This window comes from Fulmarus glacialis, unplaced genomic scaffold (genome assembly GCF_000690835.1).
Source record: "Fulmarus glacialis isolate BGI_N327 unplaced genomic scaffold, ASM69083v1 scaffold16609, whole genome shotgun sequence".
Lineage (NCBI taxonomy): Eukaryota > Metazoa > Chordata > Aves > Procellariiformes > Procellariidae > Fulmarus > Fulmarus glacialis.
Genome location: NW_009232763.1, coordinates 1 through 22,356, shown reverse-complemented (window position 1 = coordinate 22,356; position 22,356 = coordinate 1). Strand labels below are relative to the sequence as shown.

At 40.3% G+C, this 22,356-nt stretch overlaps 1 protein-coding gene across 1 annotated transcript in view; it reads left to right on the top strand.

Moving 5' to 3' along the window:
• Positions 1–21,405, top strand: part of LOC104082086 (reelin) — a gene marked incomplete at both ends in the record, with an annotated part of 34,193 nt that extends 12,788 nt beyond the window's left edge. The window contains 14 exons of the mRNA XM_009585061.1: positions 2,031–2,289; positions 3,548–3,797; positions 6,094–6,262; positions 9,514–9,654; positions 11,025–11,202; positions 12,486–12,679; positions 13,788–14,044; positions 14,816–14,970; positions 15,791–16,005; positions 16,673–16,850; positions 18,199–18,374; positions 19,938–20,044; positions 20,463–20,705; positions 21,230–21,405. Of these exons, the coding sequence (XP_009583356.1) occupies positions 2,031–2,289; positions 3,548–3,797; positions 6,094–6,262; positions 9,514–9,654; positions 11,025–11,202; positions 12,486–12,679; positions 13,788–14,044; positions 14,816–14,970; positions 15,791–16,005; positions 16,673–16,850; positions 18,199–18,374; positions 19,938–20,044; positions 20,463–20,705; positions 21,230–21,405 (2,698 nt within the window). The remainder of the gene's footprint in view (positions 1–2,030; positions 2,290–3,547; positions 3,798–6,093; positions 6,263–9,513; positions 9,655–11,024; positions 11,203–12,485; positions 12,680–13,787; positions 14,045–14,815; positions 14,971–15,790; positions 16,006–16,672; positions 16,851–18,198; positions 18,375–19,937; positions 20,045–20,462; positions 20,706–21,229) is intronic.
• Positions 21,406–22,356: the final 951 nt, after the last annotated feature.

The following is a 22,356-nucleotide window of genomic DNA, read 5'->3' as shown; positions in this document are numbered from 1 at the left end:
TAGTAAAAGGAAAACAAAGCAGTACGTTTAATTTCTTGTATATGCTCATGAAAAATGACAGTTATCAGCAAATAACTGTATGCTCTCTTCTGAACAGCAATGCAGACTGCAACGGCACTGCTGGGGACTGCTCTTTAGCAACCTAAATAATTGCAGTGGGATTTTCTTAATTTCCAGGCTGACTCTATTGGCCACCTGCAAAGCATAACAGATCTGGGGAGACGTTTCAATTTATGCCAGGAATGATGAGAACCAGCATTTCTAATAGATCTTTTAAAGGGTACTAGACTCAGTAGTCACATTAAAACCTCTCCTTTTCTTCTGAGACCCCCTGAAGTACACAGGCGAGCAGTGGTGTCAGTGCTGCAAGCCACGCTCAGCACCTGGGGATTGTGAGTGGACTCTGCAATCCACTATCCACTCCTATCACATCTATATTTTAAAGAATTTAACACAGGGGACGGTATATCGCCATCATGGTGATACCAGTAACTGAAACTGCCCAGCATGAAATATCGGTACGGACAGCATATTTTAGGTATTGCATCTGATCAAATCCTTTCAATTCTGAATTACTAGAAGAATATCCACACATTTTAGAAGAAAAATTTGGTTTTCCATTTCAAAATAGGCAGAGCCTTTGCAAAATATCTGTGGGATGAGAAGAGAGATATTTAAAATGACTTAACCTTTTAATCTGCTAGACATTATGTTACCTATATTTGAGTGGGTTATTACTGTATTAGTAAAAATTCAGATAAAAGAATAGCAATCCACAGAGAGCAGATTCAACAGAGACAAGGTCACCTGGGCTTATTTCCTTTGAATTATGTGGTGAATGGTGGAGTAAATCTGAGGAGGCACAAAGACTTGCCAGCAGTGAATCCAATCCATTACAGTTGATATGTTGATCCATGAGGGTCCCCAGTGCTCTTTACAGCACGAGCAATATGTTATGTCTGGGACGTGGAGGTGGATATAATCTATAGCGAAAGAAGTTAAATATAGTACCAAGAGGAACCATGAGTCGCAGCGAGGACTAGAATTAATTGACTTGCAGGTCTGGTGTTTTATTGAAGCTTTGTCTGCCCAGCACCTCTGCAGCCTCCACTCCCAGCGGATCTACCTGCAGATCAAACCAGAGCAAGACTTTTGATACAAAACTTCTTTTGTGCCATTTCATTTATCCATGAGCCAGGCAGCACTAATGCAATAATAATTAGAGCAGATATGACACTCTAAAGCTGTGCAAAAGCTGTGCAAACATGAATTACTACTTACAATATCCCTGCAAGTCCGATAGGTAAATATCATAACAGCAGCGATTCCCTCCACTCCAAGTGCCTAGTAGAGCTACTTATGAGCATCGGCTAACAGGAAGAATTTTGCAGTTTGATACAAGTCTATTGTGCGGCTTTGGAGAAGCCAATTAAATAGGGGATGAAAGTGCTGGTGTCCTTGGGTGGCTTGGGCACATTTAAGTGGTGTGATTGTGACAAATTTCCCAGGCTGACTAAATGGACAAAATGATCCCTGAAAGTGAAACACGCTTTGTTCTCCTATCCAGATTTTCTCTAGTTTATGCCAATGGAAAATGTAATGCTTATTTTGAATTTAAGCATTTCAGCAAATCCATAGCAAATTATGATCTACTTAGGGCACTGTTGCTTTTCTGCCACTAAAATCTGTACTCATGGGCTACAGGGATAAAAATTTCACCCAGGATTATGTTTCTGATATTTGCAACACCATCTGCTACGCAGACAAAAGCTCCAAACATAAATGACCAGCTTTGTTCAGCCTTTTCTGCCTGGCAAACTACCACGCAGGCAAAATGAATTTTTGTCATCCCACCTGTCTGTCTACTTATATTCTGGAGGCTTTGAAAAGGAAATCATAAGATCTCCTACAGCTGACTCTTCCAGCAAGAAATCACGAGGCTAGTCAATAGGCAAACTCCAAGTGTCTCCAGTTGGTTATTTAGGATGTTGCAGAAAAGAAATCTTTCCAGTAATTGCTCCCCCTGTTAGATTTGTGCAGTTCTTTATGAGACTGGGATGCGGCAAGGGGGTGCCAGACCCCAGGAGCCAGCCTGTGCTGCTGCAGTATTCGCTCAACGGGGGCCTCACATGGAGCCTTCTCCAGGAGTTCCTCTTCAGTAACTCCAGCAACGTGGGACGATACATTGCCCTGGAAATTCCCTTGAAGGCCCGTTCCAGCTCCACTCGACTTCGCTGGTGGCAACCATCCGAGAACGGGCATTTCTACAGTCCCTGGGTAATTGACCAGGTAAGGAATCCTCTGGGTTTTTTTTTTTTAATACAAGTTTAGACTGTTTTCAGTCTTAATATTTCCCTTTTGTTGGCATATTTCACTGAGCCAAGCAAAAATGCTTTGTATAAAGATATTCCAGAATCATAATAATCTAGCAAAATAATAGAGCACAATTACTGCTTGCTAATCTTGTGTTTTTAATGCACTGTTTCCATGCGGGGTACTGAATGCCTGTTTTGGAGCTAGGAAAGTCCCATACGTGGGTAGAGCCACAGCTTCACATTGCAGAAGGCCTTACCACGCAACATGCAAGTCTGATCTTCTTCAGAAGATCAAACTTCAAAAACCTTCATTTAAAATCTATCCAAATATGTAATTGGCTTGGTAGAATGTAATAGGAAAAATTATGGAATAACCTCAATCTATATCCATCTTCTAATTTTGAAAACAAAGTTTTGTTTCATATTTGGGATTTGCTTCTGTAAAGATTATTATATTGCTTTGTATGACCTAGTATAAATCTCAGGAAACCCCACTAAAGTGATTGCACTCTAAGTAGTGTTATTGGGCTGTCCAAGTTCAACTTGCTTAAATATTTATGAATGTTTTTTTAAAGGAGTTAGATCAGGTCTTTAGGAGAAACCCAGAAACCGAACTCCCAGCCACATTTAATGATGTCGGTGCAAAATTTTACTTCCCGTCCCTCCATTTAAAAATGAAAAAATCCTCATTCTTTCATTCCTGTATCTTCATTGAATGTAGTTATATTAGTTCCGAACAATCAGAAACTGAATTCAGAATAACAAATGAAAATTAGTTCTACCTTGCTTGCTGTTGAATAGTAAAATGCTGATGTCTTACAGTCAATGGCAAAACAGAGACTATTTCCCCAGTTCTATCAATCTGATAGTAGTGCACCACATGATAGTAGAGCTGAACAGTCAGTAGGAAAAATCACTGTAATCACTTTGCTCTTACCAACACTTATTTTTGTGAGCAGTTTTACTTCATCCAGGATGGACTTCACCTACCTGAACTTTAGATTTGTATAGCTGAGCTGATCTCTTTAGGACCCCTCTACAGGAAAAAGATATTCCCCTTCCTCATAACCTAAACTCTTTACAAAGTAAATTTGTTCATTTTGGACCAGCAGAATATATATGCGTAGATAGGTAAATCTCTTCCTCCTCCAGGATGCTATGTCACGTGTATGTTTGTGAAGACTTCTAGACATTTTTTCTTTTCAATAACAATTCCTTTCCTAATGTTTCAGATTCTTATTGGAGGAAACATCTCTGGCAACACAGTATTAGAAGATGATTTCACCACACTGGATAGTAGAAAGTGGCTGCTCCATCCTGGTGGAACAAAGATGCCAGTCTGTGGCTCTACTGGGGATGCTCTAGTGTTCATTGAGAAAGCTAGCACCCGCTATGTTGTCACCACTGACATCGTTGTCAATGAAGATTCTTTCTTGCAAATAGATTTTGCAGCATCCTGCTCTGTCACGGATTCCTGTTATGGTAATGACTTCTTAGTAAATCCTGCCCTTCCTCTTCCTCTCTTGTACAGGAAAGTTCACTTGTTTTCTGGTTCCATTATTCATTGTAACAAGAACTGAGAAACAATAGAAAGCTGCATGTTTCTGTTAGGAATTGTAACGTCAGCTTTTTTATTCTAGGTGTCTGAAGCCTAAGATAAACTAAAGTATATTATTCCCTCCGAGCACTTAAGTTGCAGTTCAATTCATTTAAGAAAAAGACTAACAGCTGTCTTACTCAAATCCATTTACCAGTATATGGTATCCACTGCTTGGGGTGATGTTGTGGTTCTAATAATAAGCAGCTGGGTGTTTCCAGCATGTTTCTTGCTTTGTGGTTTTGCATTTTCAGTGAAGTCAGTCTCAGTTCAGATCTCATTGCACCTGTATAACTAAGAAATCATTTATATCAGCATACATCTGACACATGCTAAGTCAGCATCAACTGCAAAAATTTGTATCATCCATATGAAATAATAAACATGTATGTATATGTATGTATGTATGCGTGAATGAATGTGTGCATAAATATATGCACATGTATGTGTATATATAGATATATACATAATGATGCAATTTTTAATTACCTAGCTTCCTTTTTTCCCATATGATGTCTATTCAGTGCAGAGCATGCTTTTTATATGCGTATATGTATATATACACATATGGACATATACATACATATACACATATAAATAAAAACATGCTCTGCGCTCAATACACATCACATGGAAATTAAAAACTGGATCATTATGTGAATTTTAAGATGCACAAGAAATAGGTATTCCTAGCTTTTGAATGCTTGTTTGTATATCTTAACTTACATTCTTTTAGCATAGGGTTTTGGGGTATAGATTTTTTTTTATGAGGAGGAGAATACAATTTATTGCAGCACGTAGCATGTGTTAATTGCCTGGGTTGATGACTATTCCTCTAGAATTTTGCATAAAAATGGAAAAAGGTTTTACGGGAAGTCCCAGAAGTGGCTTCTTTGATTTTGCTACGCTGAAGCCAATGGAAGTAACTGAGATATTTTACTCACATACTTAACAATATTTTTTTTCTTTTGGTATTAAAAAGGCCATGGCATCCTAAGATCATCTCTGCTAAGTTTAAAAGTGTTTTGGCAGCTTAGCTATACACTGGCAAAGAAACAGTTCCTTCTTTTTTTGTTTCTTTGTCTACTACACTTACCATTATCTTAACTTAGTATTAAATTAGGCAGGACACTACCTAATCATGCTTCCAGTCAAGATAAGCAAAGCATTTCATTTTGGTGATGGAGATTTAACACTAAAAAATCACTTACCCTTGTTTGTATCCACTTGTCCTTGTATTTCTATAGCACTGTCTTCTGTGCTTAGACATCAAGTAGGACTGATTGGGTGATTAAGGGTCATTCTCTGTGCACGAAGGTAGAAGAAATGGGTCTGTAGTAATCAAAAAAGATCGCAGATTTAGCACCCCTGTCACTGCAACCATGCTCCAGCCAGAATGCCTGGCAGCTGGGACATTTACTTCAAGTTACAGTTCTGTGCCTATTACTATTTACTTTTTAATGGCTGCATAAAAGTTTAACTTGAAGTATTTAGTGAGCTTGACTAACCTTTATTTTTCATAATAAAAGTTTACAAGCCATAAACATCAAAACAATGAAATTGCTGATTTTTGCTGAGAAATGAATGCATCAGTTTAATGTGGCTAGACTGTGTTTGAATGAAAACAAGCTCACTGACTAACAAGCTCAATTTAAAATTGTTTATGCTGGATAATGAAATGAGCTGGTCTGCAGCAGGGTGGAAGAGTGACTAAACCATCATGTGACAGAGCCAAAAGTTTGAATTTGAGTGTTGCTCTGTCTTACACAACAATTACATCCAGCTGAATCTCATCCTTCAGCCCGAAAAACAAAAGTAGTTGCTGGTCATGATGCTGTCACATCACTTCCTTGCACGCTGCAGCTACAGAAATTGGCTTGACTTAATCCTGGCGACTTGGCAGATGACTTTGTCTTTGCACCTGTGGTCTCCTGGGTTAGGTGGTGGATGCGGAGGTGTACTGCAGCCTTCTCCTGAGCTATTCCTGCTCAGCAACATGTAATGTATCTTCCAGCACTGCCACCAAGGGTTTGGTGCTTCTGACACAAGGGTTTGAAAAGTTTTCAGTGGTTATTTTGTCAGCGTAGACTTGTGACTAACACTCTCCGGGGTTACCAGTTTACTGTAGACCTATGGATGTAAGTCTCCAAATTAAGTAACTAACCATCTTTCCACCCTTAGCTATTGAACTGGAATATTCAGTGGACCTTGGGCTGACCTGGCACCCAATTTTGAGAGACTGTCTTCCCACTAACGTGGAATGCAACAAGTACCATCTCCAGAGGATTCTCATTTCGGACACTTTCAACAAGTGGACCCGGGTTACTTTGCCTCTGCCTCCCTATACTAGGTATCTCCCTCTGGTTTTCTGCAGAATAAATCTAAATGCATAACTATGTATTGAGTCATGATACATTATAATGTTAAAATAATTGTACCTTGCAATTTTTATTTGGTCCATGTATATAGCAACAAATAAGTATAAGTAAATGAAGCCCCATCCTGCTTTGCATAAAAATTGCAAAGCTACTATGTGCGTTTACTTTTCTTAGCTATTTAAAGATAGGAAATACTTGTGCATCTTGTCCTCGGGAGGGACAGGAGGAACTTTTTAAAGAATCTCATGTTATCGTCAGCCTCACTAAATTCTGGTTGTTTTGGTGGCTAATTGGACTGGCTGAATCCCCACTGCACCCTGTGCTTGCTGTTGTTGGCTATGAGCTGGTGTTTTAACCATAGCACTTTTCAGGCTTCTTGTTTTTCTGTACATTCCTTGTATCCTTTGTGTTTCTCCCAGCTTTAATGTTCTCGTCATTGTTTTTACATATGTCCGATTTTCACCTCTTCTTCCTTTTCCTACATTCTTTTGTCTTTGAAGGAAGAAAAATTGTGAGGTTTGTTGGGAGGTTGCAGTGAAAGGAGCTGTTTGGGACTGACAGTGCTGTTGGGAGTGCTGCCATACGGTTCTCTAAAAACTGCTGGATTTTTGTTTTGTTTGTCAAAAAGATCCATCTAGGGACAACTGGGTAGCTCAGCCTTCCAGTTTGCACCCTTCTTGACATGCTGTTTTGCAGTGATAGCTGTGACTGTCCCCCCGCGCAGTCATATGTGATAAAGCCGGTGTAGAGCTAGCCCAAAGTAAAGCCCTGCAAACACAGGTAGCGTGGACGTCAGGCTCTCAGCACAACTTGACTCTACAGCTTTGCTCCTACTGCTGAGCGCAGTCTTCTCACGTAGGCGTAGGCTGAGCTAACTGCAGGCACAGAAGTACCACAGTGCAGGCAGAGCCTATGCCTGTTTGAGAAGGTTGTTATGAAAGATGCCAGCTAATGCACGTGTGCGTTTGGAAACGGAGAACTTCTTTTTTTTAACAATTGTACTGAGCGCGCCTGTGCAGTTGCTGCACATTTTGAAACTAGTGGAAAAGTCCTTGTTCTATTGCTAATCATTTGGGGCATCTAGACTCTTCCCTATCTTCAGTGCAGTGCTTCACATCAAGTAATAGTACTTTTTTAGGACTTGTTCCCAGCATTAATCTCCTCTGCTTCTTCTTTTGTACTGCTTCACTATATATTGCCTGTAAAATCCATTACCCCAACAGTTCTTGTATAAAGTCTGTAAATTTCTGTTCAGGAGGGGCTTTCTGGGGCTGAACAGGATAAATCAGGACTGAGGCTGATGTTCCAAACCAATTGAATTTGGACCTGAAAGGAACCTACCACCCGAGATAAACTCAGGTTTATAAATAACTGTAATTTTAAGACTGAAAAGTTTTCTGAGCAGTATATGTCAAAAGAAGAAGTCTGATGCCCTACTGAGGCAAAGATTGTTCTTCTGTCAGATCCAATTACTATATTTGTTGGCTCAAGTAATACCATTTCCCAAAGATATTAAGATAGGAATTGCATGAGAGAGGTTATTACAACCTTAGCTCACAAGCAAGGGAGACATTAAGCTTTAGAATAAGGAATAGTGCAGCTAATAGGCCCTTTAGTCTAGATGCGATATAATTTTTATGCTGCTTTATTATTTCAAGCTGTATAATAGCAGGTGTGTATCTCCAACTGTTTGTGCCTGTATGTTTTAGGGACACGCAGGCTACGTAGTCAATAGCTTGGCCTGGTGCACAACACCCATACTTAAGTAGCCTTTTAGGGCTCGTGTACCCCAGAGTGCTATCTAACTTCTGGCCTATAGAAGGCAATGAACACTTAGTTTAACTTGGACTCAGAGCTGATTTTGAAGTGCAAATGCAAATACAAAGCTTCTCCCAGGAGCATCAGCTCCGTAAATTGTTATTGAAGCGCCAAACCTAAAGCAGGTAGTGTAAGATATAGGTGCTTGTCTTTATTCCTCAAGGACTTCCTCACAATTTATGCATTTCTTTTAAAAATGCTATTTGGTGAGCAGCTGGACACCACAGCAGTAGATTTCTCTTTGGATAAACTTGTTATTCATTCACCTCATGTCACATGTTTATAAAGAAATAATTCATAGGATAACATTGACCTTACCATAAAAGGTCTATCTTTACACTGAATAAATTTTGGGGATTTTGCTTTATTTGGGAATTTGTTTATTTGTTTTGGTGTTTACAATAATTGTGGTTTCTCTTTGAGTTTCAAAAGAAAACAGACCACACAAAGTTCAATGCTGCCATCTAGTGCTGTACAGCAAAACATGGACTAGCTTGAATTTAAAATGGTATTTTTGATAAGTTACAGAAATTCACCTACTTGCAGCTATTCAAATATAAGTGTCTACTGCTGCGTGAGCTGAATAGCTATTTGGTGTCCCCTGACTGTTTCGGCTAGGTTTTCATCATCTATGTTGGGAGCTGAGACACTTAATTCACATCAAAGCAAGGTGTTTGAATAGAGAGCTAAGCCCCCTTTAACCAACAAAATAAAAATTATTTACTGAAAGGAGCCAGGATCACACCATAGACCATTTCTTAACCTTTCCAGCCAAGCCCTGGATGGAGGGAAGGGAGGAAACTGCAAAAACAGGGTCATGCCAGAAGCCCTGCACGGGCGCTCTCACCTGTCCCCCGTAGAGTTACAAATGGCAGCATCTTGCCTAGATGCTGCTAGAGCTTGCCCTAGAGCTGCTCTTACCTAAGTGTAGTTGGGAGAATTCACAGACAAAAAGTTGGGTTAGTTTGTTGACTTGGACTGAAGCAATAAAACTCAGGCTCCGGGTGAAACTTGGAGGATTTGGGTGATTCTGGCTTGATCCAGCTCCCAGCTATCCCTCAAGTTTGGATTTGTGCTGGGACGTGGTTATGACTGGTCTGAGCTTCCCTTTGGGCATACCACCTTCTTCCTACTCCCTTCTCCACTGCACCAACCACAGCCCACTTGCTTTGCTCTCACCCTTTCCCACCTCCCGCACTCTCAGCACCCATGCTTTGTCCTGTTCTCAAAATGTTCTTGCCTTTTCAGGGACCTTGTCGTTGTCAGGAATCAGCCCTGGGTTGTGCTGATATCAAACAAATCTTCCAGGAGCAGTCTAGCCTCAAGATTGACATTCCCTTTCAGTCAAAATAAAGATTAGCTTAGCTAGAAATATTACCTTTCTGTTTTTCTTTCTCTCCCAAAGGTCTCAAGCAACTCGTTTCCGCTGGCACCAGCCTGCTCCTTTCGATAAGCAGCAAACGTGGGCAATCGATAACGTCTACATTGGGGATGGCTGCATAGACATGTGCAGCGGCCATGGGAAGTGCACACAAGACAACTGTGTGTAAGTGCCATTTGTTCCCTGTCCTGCTCAGCGCTGTAGCATTTCACTCCTCCTCTGTCATGTTAACAAACTTGTAGGAAAGACTTTGATACAATTTTTAAAAGGAAGGTGGATTTTGCTGTTAAAACTGAGCAGGGCACCGGGACCACTTGGGAATAGAAATAACAAGAGGAAGGGTAAGTGCGGGGGTTGGCTCTGCCAGACCTCTGCCTGTTCGCACGTTGCAGGCAATGCTGCCGGTCCTTTCCTCAGTAGCAATGCATCGCCTCTGCTGTTGCCTATGCTGCATCTTGGCTCCCCTCCCACTAGGTAGGGAGAAGGGACCCCTTGAGTTTGTGCACCCCTCTAGGGATGTACAGTCCTGGAGCTTCCCAGAAGATGTCATCCTTATTCCCGAGGGGTTTCATGCCGTGTCCCCATGCCCTCGTCCTGGTGCTGGGTGCAGAGGACCTGGGCTGGAGATGGGACGCGTCCACTAAGCAGAAGGATATACGCCAGTTCTTCACAAGGCCAGATTTTGCCTTGGGACTGGTGTTGGCTTGATGGCCTGATGCTTCTGCTCCGTGGTAGGGTTTGCCGGTGGAGGCCGACTGGCTTCATCCTCAAACTGTCTGTATAACAGCCCACATAGAGCCTTGCAAAGCTAACAAACAACAACTGGATCTCCCCAGATTTGTCTGTCTGGCATCAGAGAAATACCTTCCAGATGGATGTATTGCTTTTTTCCAGCCACAAATGGCAATAGTAATGGGAGAATGGTTGTATAATTGCACTGTGACTATGTTTGTTAGAAATATATTCCACTGTATAATAGACATGTTATTGTGTTGTCCTCTATCCTGACAGCACTGAAATACCAAGGCACAATCTCCCTGCTGAAATTTGCATAGTAGCAGAACACATTTCCATGCTGTTATCCAATCTTTGACACATTATAAGGTTTTTCAGAGGGGAAAAAAAAAGGGGGACTATATAAAGAAACAACAGGAAAGTACTCATCCACAAAAATTTTACAGAAACTTACTTAAAATTTAACATTAGCAAGGCATTCTTAGGCTTGGCACATTCTCTTAGGTATATCTATCCAATTACAATGTATTTTACTGATTTTACTCTGTGCTGGAGTGTACTCTGTATTAGCAGCTTGAATGATACATAATACTAGCCTTCCTAAAGTCATTTTTGTTTCATATTAACTACAAAAAGTGGCAGATGTTTGAAACCCCCATACACCAGTTGTGCGCTAGTAAATGATGCAGACAGCCTCTACACGGAATAAGATGGCACCTTAATGTGGAATAACATGGCACTGATTAAACCTCCGTGCAGAGCCTTTGCCAGCTGAATTTTGCATTTGTTTCCTTTTGCAGCTGCGATGAGCACTGGGGTGGGCTGTACTGTGATGAGCCAGAGACCCCGCTTCCGACACAACTGAAAGATAATTTCAATCGCTCGCCGTCGAACCAGAACTGGCTGACTGTGAACGGGGGCAAGCTGAGCACGGTCTGCGGGGCGGTAGCCTCTGGGATGGCTCTTCACTTCAGCGGGGTGAGTGTTCAGCATGGGGGCCAACTCACTCCATTTGACAGTATAAATGGGACTGATTTAAAAGGTTAAATAAAGAACAAGGTGTTAAAAAATATCAGCATAACATATTAAACATATAACATATAAAAAAACTTATATATCCTTTGCCTAGGTGAAGGTCAAAGTCTGACAGGTCCTACAGACTAGGGTCAGTCAGAAACACTCCAGGAAAGCAGATACCATGTTCCTGGCTATGCTGCAGCCAGGAAAATGAGATATAGTGTGTGTGCCTCCTGAAAGGAGCAGTGGAGGGGTCTTCAGAGGTGGAGCTGATAGATTAAAGCACAGTCCCAGTATGTAGACATTCAATTCCACTCACTCGTAATAGCCTCCTCATAGCACTTACAACTTCCAGAGTCCGGAGTTTGATGCAGTTTATAATCAGACCACAGAGGTAAATTAATAACTAGGTATTTGCATGTGTATAACTTGCACTTGGTCCTTGAAAATACATCCGTGTGTAGCCTCATCCTTCAGATATTTCATTGTTGGTTTTTTTCAGAGTAAGCTCAGAGTAAAATTTCCTGGTTTAGCTACATACATAACCCAGACTGCTGCTGAATTACAGTTTGCTTACAGATAATCTTGGGATTATAAAAATGACAAAGTAGTATTTTAGAAACATGTAAAATTTATGCTTGTAGATCTCTTCCATGCAAATTTATAACTAGGTTCAAACTGATGCAAGTTGTCTAAAATAAACTAAGAGAAGCATTACATTTCCACTTCCTTCCAGTAGGACTAAGTAGGCACCACTAACTAATAGATTAAGCAATGTGAAATATGTAAGGCATTATGGGAAAACACACATATTAAAATTGCTGTGCCACTTGATGGTTTGCGTAAATTGAGCCATTAGCACATAATCAGGGATTCATTAATTCTGCCTGGAAAATCTTGTGTTTTACACTGAAGGCATGGATTTTTGTAACTCTTACACTCAGAAGAAAGGTGAATACAATTCTTGATACTGAACGTTGTAAAGCTGTAGGTACAAGTAGCAATGTGTATGAATACACAACAGGAATTTTTAAGATGGAACATAACTGAAATTATGTCCTCAGGGAAGAACATTTATTGTTCTGTTGTAGCTTTACCTTTGTTATAATCAGTATAATTTTGTACAATTTTGAAGGTTTTACAACATGAATTTATATTAATAGTGACTGCATAGTCTAACACTTTTTATGTCCATAAGTTCTGCCAGCCAACACCAGCCAACATATTTTTTCATTGCTTTTAAGGGCTGCAGCCGTATGTTAGTTACAGTGGACTTGAACCTCACCAGTGCAGAATTTATCCAGTTTTATTTCATGTATGGATGTCTGATAACTCCTAATAACCGCAACCAAGGAGTGCTGCTGGAGTATTCTGTGAATGGTGGAATCACCTGGAGCCTCTTAATGGAAATTTTCTATGATCAATTCAGCAAGCCCGGGTTTGTAGATACCTTCTTCTGCCTATATAATTTCCTGTACTAAAGTAAGGTGGTCTTGAATGTTTCATAAGAACCTGTGGGACATATTACTGCTGTGGTTTGGATGTCAGATCTTTTAAGAGTTCAGCCTGTCCAGTCCTGCAAGCATTTATGAATGGCATTAGCGCATGTACTTGAGCGTCAGCTTTTGTGCAGCTGCTAGGCCCGAAATACAAGGGTAGTAAAGAGTCTGTAGCAGTCTGGAAGATTTGTAAATGGTTGCAGGAAGATAAATTAATAGCTATTGTAATGATGTCCATCCTGTTCTTTAAGATACTTTCATTTGAAATCTAGTTTCTTACCGACAAGAGCAGAAAGTCATTGCTTGAACTAGTTAGGAAATGGTGTGTAGAGGAGAAACTGAATTTCTGCAGATATTCCTCAAAAGGACGGATACACTCAAGCCCTATTTTCAGATCTTTGTGAGATTCAGATCATGCATAGATATGGGTGGACCTTTTCCTCACTGACTAATTTCAAAGATTCATAGAAAATGGGGCTGGGAGGGACCCATTATTTGTTATTTCATTTGAACACACCAAGAAATCACTAGCACTTTAATTGGACAAGAGATTTAAGTGTACTATCATCTACTGTTGTAATGGAAATAAGAAAATTGTACTGGAACATTGCTATCTGCTGAACGGCTCCAGGTTGAAGATAGTAATCTTAATTTTACTTTAACATTCTCCTTCTTAACATTTCCCTTAATTAGGACCTTATGGTCATACCCTGCTTGTCTAGACCATTGCATTTGGTCCCACAAGCACAGTTGGAGCACATAAGGTTGCTCAAACCATGCCACAGTCTGGCTGTTGGCCCTTCCCACCTCACTCTGAGCCCCTGTCGCAGGGATGATGTTGGGAGTGATCAGGAAGGTTTTTGTTTCAGCAATCTCCCATAGGGGAACATAGGCTAGATCACCCAGTCTTTTCCTTCTTTCCCAACTTCCACATACTCTAGGAAACAACGGGAGTAAACCTGGTCAAAGCACCCAGGACAGAGCATTGAGAAATATCCTCTTCCTGTTTCCTGCTTTCCTACAACTAATTTCCACTTTTTATTTCAGCTTTGTGAACATCCTCCTTCCCTACGATGCCAAAACCACTGGGACGCGCTTCCGCTGGTGGCAGCCTAAACACGATGGCCTAGACCAGAATGACTGGGCTATCGACAACGTGTTGATCTCCGGCTCAGCTGACCAGAGGACGGTGATGCTCGACACCTTCAGCAGTGCTCCCCTGCCGCAGCATGAGCGCTCCCCTGCCGACGCAGGGCCCACCGGGAGGATCGCCTTTGACATGTTCATGGAAGACAAAACTACAGGTAAAGGTTTCATGTGGTTCTGAATTAAAGAGCAAGAAGTCAGCGCAGCGATTTCCAAATCTTGCTGAGCCTCTGAATTGTTGTCTCACTGTGACGGATATCACAGACAATCCCGTCACTATAGGGCTCTTGTCTTTTGTTTTTAGTTCACAAAATGCGAAATGAAAAGATGTAATGTAACTTTTCTTCTTTTACTGCTTGAATTTACTTAGAAGATTAATTTCTCTTCAAAGAAAGAAAAAACGATTTTAAAGTGCCAGGTTATTCTAAGCAGATTTCTTAACCTGAGTATCTCTTTCCTATTTCCTAACTTTTTACAATATTCTTTAGAGAAGTTAAGTTACATTTTACAACTAAATATTGTAGAGGATGTGTTTCTGGATGTTTACTAGGCTTAACTGCTAACAGTGCTGGGGTACTCTTTGGGCAGACATGTAGGCAACACCCATTAAAACGTTCTCCCATAATGTCCAGTGCAACAGAAGTTTATGTTTTGAGTAAGTCTCAGATCCTTACTTCTTGAACATTAAAAAATAATTATAATGCTTATGTAAGAGAGTAGTAAGAGATGCTTTGAGCAATAAATGTGATAAATGTAATAAATATGTACATGGGAAAGATGGGGTACTGACATTCTCAGGAGCAGTACTAAATAATTCTCACGTAAGCTGAAAAATAAAGCCATGAATCACCTTTAGTGGTTAACACTACTCCCTTTTCTTTAATTTATATTATCATTGTATATTACTGACGTTGCCATTTATTTTCAAGTGAATGAACACTGGTTATTCCATGATGATTGCTCAATTGAGAGGTTTTGTGATTCTCCTGATGGTGTCATGATCTGCGGGAGCCATGACGGCAGAGAGGTCTACGCTGTCACCCATGACCTGACTCCTACAGAAGGCTGGATTATGCAGTTCAAGGTAAAATCTCTGTTTGCAATATAGTTATTCAAAACCACATTTTGCTCCAGGTCTAAGTAGATTTTTCAGGAAGTAAGATGATGTATAGGCCTACGCATGAGCCATGCCCTGCAGGGAAAAGTGTTATTATTAGGCCATCCTCGTTTTTCTCACCTACTCCGTGTTGGTCAGCTTTAATACCACAGGCTGTTCTCAGAGGTGATGCACTCTTCTCTTCCAGCACAGCAGTTGTATGGACATCATTTAGTAAGGATGTTACACATACACAAGGTGCCTATTTTGTTACAGCTGCTTGGTGAGGGAAAAGCAGCTCCAAAGTAGTCTACACCGCTCCTATGTTGTCATGCATTGACATCAAACCTGCACCCAAACTGCTCTTCATACACCCCTTTACCTAAAGTAAAGAAATAACCTAGCAATATATGGAAGTTGTAAGAGCCCTTTGCACATCTCTCCCATAAAGACGGTCCGCTTAACCGAGCTGGGTGGCCTGCTCCGAAATATTCAAATCTTCGGTTGTGTGGGAGGGGAGATTAACTTTATTAGTTATGGGGTACTGGGGTATAAGGCACAAGTGTCAAAACCTGGAAATCCAGAAATGTGAGCTAACTAGAAGAAAATGAAACTCAGAATATGGTGCCTATTCTCAATCTTGGGAATATTGATGAGATCTGCAGATGACTGGTACCATACAAGCACTGTTACTGCCATCATTTCAAGCAAAATTCTGCAGTCAGTTTTCAGGTTCAAACATTTTTTTAAACTCTAACCACCACCACCACAATTAACTCTAATTTACTTACGCTCTCTTCTTTATTAGGTTTCTGTTGGATGTAAAACCTCAGAAAAACTTGCACAAAATCAGGTCCATGTGCAGTATTCCACTGACTTTGGCGTTAGCTGGAGTTACTTAGTACCTCAGTGTTTACCAGCTGATCCAAAATGTTCTGGGAGTGTTTCGCAGCCATCTGTCTTCTTTCCCACAAAAGGATGGAAAAGAGTAACTTACTCACTGCCTGAAAACCTTGTGGGCAAGTAAGTATGAATTTGCTACTAATTTTGTCTTGGATTCAGTACCTTCTGAAAAACACAACAGGGGATACATCTGCCTATTCATTTTCTTTCAAGGAAAAGCAGCATTCACATTCATTATGTATGCTGCATAACTTTATTTCCTATCAATCAAGATTGACCATGACTCTTGGTCTGAACAACCGGCAAAGTTATCCTTGCTTCTCTGCAGTCTGCTCCGGTACAGCATGTTCTGCTCTGTTCAGACAGCCGCAGTCAATTAGAAAGTAGATTTATGACCTACTGAGTGGAAAAGTTGCCCTTATTGTCTGCAGTAGTCCGCACATATGCAAACCATTTGTCTTTTTCTGCAAAATTAAAACCTCTTATATTCTTTGAGTAATCTGCTCAGGAAGTATAACCAAAATTGAAATTCTCTTGCAAGAAGCCAGAATAGCTTTTTCCGGCTTCAGCAGCGTCTGGAATCCATCCATATATTGTAGGTAGTACATGTGTGAAGAAGAAGATATGGATATGTATAAAATCAATTTCAACAGATACTGCCAGATATTACTTGTGGAAGCTTGGAGGATAGTACAGTCATAAGTATATTGTATTTCACTCATCCTTTTTCAATTGAGCAAAGTTGTTTTATACATATGTCTGTTTTTCTTCATTCCTTTATATCTAGTCCTGTGAGGTTTCGGTTCTACCAGAAATACTCAGATATGCAGTGGGCCATCGATAATTTCTACCTGGGTCCTGGTTGTCTGGAAAACTGTAGAGGTCATGGAGACTGCCTGAATGAGCAATGCATCTGTGATCCTGGGTATTCAGGACCAAACTGCTATCTGACCCAAACACTGAAGGTAATTTTACTGCATGACTTAAAGTGTGAATTTTGCCATGTGTTTGGCTGAGAAAGAGAGAGAGAGAAGGAGATCGGTCCCACTGGAAATTTAGTTTCGATTCCTGTCAGCCTGATACTCAAATCCATTTTCAGCCCTTTTATCATTTTTTAACAAAACTATTACTGCAGTATCCAAGTAGGGGTTTGTTCCTTCGCAAATAACACTGCCCAATAAAGCTGTGATAAAGTTCACTGTTCATCCTTAGATCATCATTACATGATCTAAATCACCCTTGCACATATGATTATATTTGATCAAGACCTGTAGAAAGATTGTCTTTATCATGAAAGAGCTTACTGAAGTAGGGTATACAAGAAAATGACATAAAATTACATAAAATTAATTCACCTAGCTGTTATTAGTGTTACCCTATAACAAGTGAGTGAAATTTAGTTAGATATTGCTAATTTAAAAGTTAAAATATTTTTAAAACTTAACATATTTAGAAAATAATATGTAAGGAACCCCAAATTAGTTTAAAATGCAGTGTTTACCATCTCATTTTTTCTACATCAGATAAGAACAGAGTAAGTACGTGCTTCACAGAAATAACAGGTTAAGAAGCATTCTGTCTAAAGAGAATATAACTACTTAACTTTTTAGTTATGGTGTCATCTGAATTATTATAACCTTCTGTTTTTCATCTGACATACTAATTACATGAACAAATATCAGTATCTGTTTGCAATTTTTAATTAGTAATGTATTCTTCACATCAAGGACATTTGGGATAAAATCCTAGCAATCTTAGGGGAGTTTTATTACTATCTCCTTAAGGCCAGGATTTCACTCATGGCATTGCTTTTACTGCACACCTGCAGGTAAGTGGAAATCAGAGACATGCTCTAGATGGTTTTCACTGCAAATATTTGTGCGGGCAGTTGCATAAACACATATTCACTACAATAACCCTAAAATTTCATTGCAGTACTGGTTTTGCTGGGGAAAAAATATAGAATAGCAATTTCTCCCATACATTCTAGATATATACTGGAGCAGTGTTACGTAGTCTTAAATAACCACAGTTATGAACTAGACCCATTAATTTGCACATGCAAATTTTAGTGTGCTGGATTACCTCCCAAGTATGTTAAAATCTAGCCCTAACATATTTTCACATTTAGCCAATTCAGTTCAAGTGGCTAAATGTTCAGCCAAAAGTGATTATGTTCAGTCACCCTGAAAAAAACATTTTACACTGTTCATGACCTTCAAACATGTTTATGTCAGTTCCAGCTGTGGTCATCAGAAAGGCTTAATTAAGATCATAATTACCTGTGCTCTATGTTAAACACCTTACTTACAGACTTTCCTGAAAGAGCGCTTCGACAATGAAGAAATTAAACCAGATTTATGGATGTTCTTAGAAGGTGGAAATACCTGTACTGAGTGTGGGATTCTCGCAGAAGATACAACTCTCTATTTTGGAGGTGCAACTGTGAGGCAGGCTGTCACTCAAGATCTGGATCTGCGGGGGGCAAAGTAGGTCATGTTTCCATTTCATTTTAATGGGGAACTCTGTTAAACACTGACAAAGCAGCAGGTGACATAGCTTCTCATTCAGGGAATTCCTAGGCCCCCACAAGCGTAGCGTTATCTGAGGTAGACACTAATTAGATTATGATTCTCAAGGCACTGATGCTTTCAGATGGATCTCAGAGAGCAAGGCTCATCCTAGCACAGTGGAAGGGGTCTGCCATGTCCCAGTGAAGCAGCAGGTCCCCTTCCCCAGGAATGTCCTGAAGTCAGCAATGCCTGTCCTGCAAAGAGGCAAGATACCGCAGTCTCCTGGGCACCGCTGTCTCCACCCTGGAGGCACCAGCTGAGTCTCCTGCTGAGTTCAGAACATAACCTCTGCTGGTTGTCCTCTCTTGGGTGCCCATACAAGACCCACTCCACTCACATGCTGAAGAAAAGGATGACTTAACTGGAGACAAATGGAATTATGTCAGTTTAGACAAGCTAAGGACATGACGTAGAAGACAACTTCAGCATCATTTCCCTTGGCTGTATGGCTTTAATAAAGCCACACACTCTCTCTTCTGTAATTCAGCAAGAATTCACTGAATCACACAACCTTTCAGGAAGGAAGGGGCCTCAGGGAGTCTCTAGTCCAACCTCATAGAGTCATAGAATCATTAAGGTTGGAAAAGACCTCTAAGATCATCAAGTCCAACCATCAACCCAACACCACCATGCCCACTAAACCATGTCCCTAAGCGCCTCATCTACACGTCCTTGAAATACTTCCAGGGAAGGTGACTCTACCACTTCCCTGGGCAGCCTGTTCCAAGGCTCGACCACTCTTTCAGTAAAGAAATTTTTCCTAATGTCCAATCTAAATCTCCCTTGGCGCAACTTGAGGCCATTTCCTCTCGTCCTAAAAACCCAGGTCAACATGCTCAAACCCAGCTCAACACTGAATTCAGTCAAATGCTTTGACCCATTAGGTCTTGAAAACCTCCAAGGACAGAGATCCCACAGTCTCTCTGGACAGCTTGTTCCACTGTTGAGTTACCCTCACAGCGATTTATTTTTTTCCCCCTGTTATATCCAGTTGGAACCTCCCTTGTTTCGATGTATGACCACTGCCTCCCAGTCCCAGCCATCTTCTCCAGGCTGAACCAGACCTGGTCCCTCAGCCTCTCCTCCCAGGCCACATGCTCCAGCCCCAAGCATTTCAGTGGCCTCCACTCACCTTCCTTCAGTTTCTCAACTTCTTTTATGTCCTTCATCGCTGCAAGGGCACCTTATTAACTCATGTTTAGCCCCCTTTCCACCAGGACTCACAGGGAACTGTTAGCAAAGTGGCTCCCCAGCTGGTACCATTCCAAGGGGTTAGTCCATCCCAGGGGCAGGACTTAGCTGAATTTCATGAGGTTCCCATGGGAATTACTAGGCAATGTTTTTGGAAACCTTTGTTCTACTTGCACATTGATGTTACTTGCTTAAAAATGCTAGCATTTTGAACATTTTCAGCACATCTAACAGAAAGCAAAAGTCTCGATTTGTGCAGATCTTTAACAGATGTAAACTTACTCTTAGATTTCTACAGTACTGGGGGAGAATTGGGAGTGAAAACAACATGACAACATGCCACAGACCAACTTGCAGAAAGGAGGGAGTGCTGCTAGACTATTCCATTGATGGAGGCAAGTACATCTCGTAGTTTCAGCTAAGCTACAGCCTTGTTCTGTATTCAAGCACCATGAATATTTGAGAAGTTGTCAGAGAGATCTGAAATAATAAGATAATTTTTAATTGAAAAGTTATTTTTGTCCTTGTAAAGTTTTTTCCCCATCTAAAATTTCCATCTATTGCTCTGGAGTTTTCCATAATCCTCCCGCCTGATTTCAGTAATCAGTGGCTTCCAGCCTATTTGATTCCTTTATACGATTACAAGATTACTCTTGCAATGAGTAACAGTTGCCAACTACCCTTAGAAGTTAAGATTTGTCTATCAGAAGACCATAGCTATTATTTTTTATTTCCCATTATCTTCCTTTAATCTTTTAGACGATTCTACCACACACTTGTTTTCATTACTAAACCTGCATCTTTTCATTCTAGGCATATCCTGGACTTTGCTTCATGAGATGGATTACCAAAAATACATCTCAGTCAGGCATGACTACATCCTCCTCCCCGAACACGCTCTGACCAATACAACCCGCTTGCGCTGGTGGCAGCCTTTCACCATCAGCAACGGGATCGTGGTCTCAGGCCCCGACCGGGCACAGTGGGCGCTGGATAACATCCTGATCGGAGGAGCAGAGATCAACCCCAGCCAGCTGGTAGATACGTTTGATGATGGTAAGACAGGCTGTGACAGCTAATCTGTGGTCTGGCATTATCTTATCTAAGATAAACCCTGTGAGCTTGCAAGCACACTTTTTCTTTTTTTTAACTCAGCAAATTTTTCATTTTGTAGACTAATGCTGTTTATATGCTATTCTTCATGCTACTAATAGGGGTGTGTAAATATATATACACATGTATATTCAGATATGTATGTATATGTATATATATGTATGTACCTATAAGAAAAGCAAAAATTTTTATTTCAGTCTAACTCATTTCATTTAAGTCCCTGTGTAGGAAAGTTTTATTTAATCATATTTTTTTTAAATACTATTATTTAAACATTCTAATTACCTCTCTGGAGCTGATGTTTTTATTATGTCTGTTAGTAGCTTACTTATTGTGTGTCATGACAGATAGCATAAATTTAGTGTTTATATCACTAAAGTACTGTATCTAGTGATTCTGTGGATTTATTACTAAGCTTTGATGTTTACCAAGACAATGCAGTAATTGTATTTAACTCGTCTTAATAGAAGGCACCTCTCATGAAGAAAACTGGAGTTTTTACCCTAATGCTGTCAGGACTGCAGGGTTCTGTGGAAATCCATCATTCCATCTCTACTGGCCAAATAAGAAAAAGGACAAAACACACAACATCCTGTCCTCCAGGGAGCTCATTATACAGCCAGGATACATGATGCAGTTTAAAGTAAGAAATGTTCTCTCTCTCCAAAGTAAAGTATGCAATGAAAAATCATCTAATGTGTCTCCAGAAATTCTTTTTCTTCCAACTAGGATGCTCAATTGGATGAATTATTAATAATGACTTTTTAGTAGAATTTTTGGGAATGGGAACCAGGAAGGTTGCATGAATGTCAAATGCCAAATTAGTCTGACTGTCTGTATGCTTTGGGGGTTACTGAGAGGGATTGGAAGTCTAATCCCTTTCTTATGAAATTACTGGATCATCAGATACAGTAGGAATTATTTTCTAAGGTGAGAATACACAGCATGCAGAACATGCCTTTTCCCCCTAACTAGTGAATAAGCAGAAAAGGCAAGGAAGAGGCAGGCTGGAGAAGAGTGGCATCTTGAAAATGCAAAAGTGCTCAAGTAGAAGTACCCCTTCTACTTACTTGTGTCATGGCAAACTATCTAAATAGTCAGAGAAACATTTCTGAATATTTTATTTTGTTTTAAGGTAGAATTCTGCATGGGTAGAATTCTACATGCACGTGTAGTTGTTGTCCAGAAAAGTTCTAGGCCTTTTCCCAAGCACCATGTCTTAAAAGCCAGGAACTAATATGAAAGCAAGGTTATCAAAATGGTCATCCATTTTCTTGTTATGTTTTTTTTTCTTGCTCTTCTGTTTGACACGACAGCTCCAGAATTTTCCATTTTCCACTAATCAATATTTTCACCTTTTCTCAACATCATTGCCTATTTTTTATTGACTGTCTAATATACTCCCTCAAAGCACTGCTTCCGCCACTCACAGAGCATGCCATCTTTGAAGAAATATAGAAGAGGAGTCTGACATGCTTTTTACTACTGAATGCCAAGACCACCTCAAGCTGCTTATTTTACCCAGCCTATCATCTTTTTCCTCTATTTTAAGGGCAAAAATTATGATAAAACTTCACAGAGTCATAGAATAGTT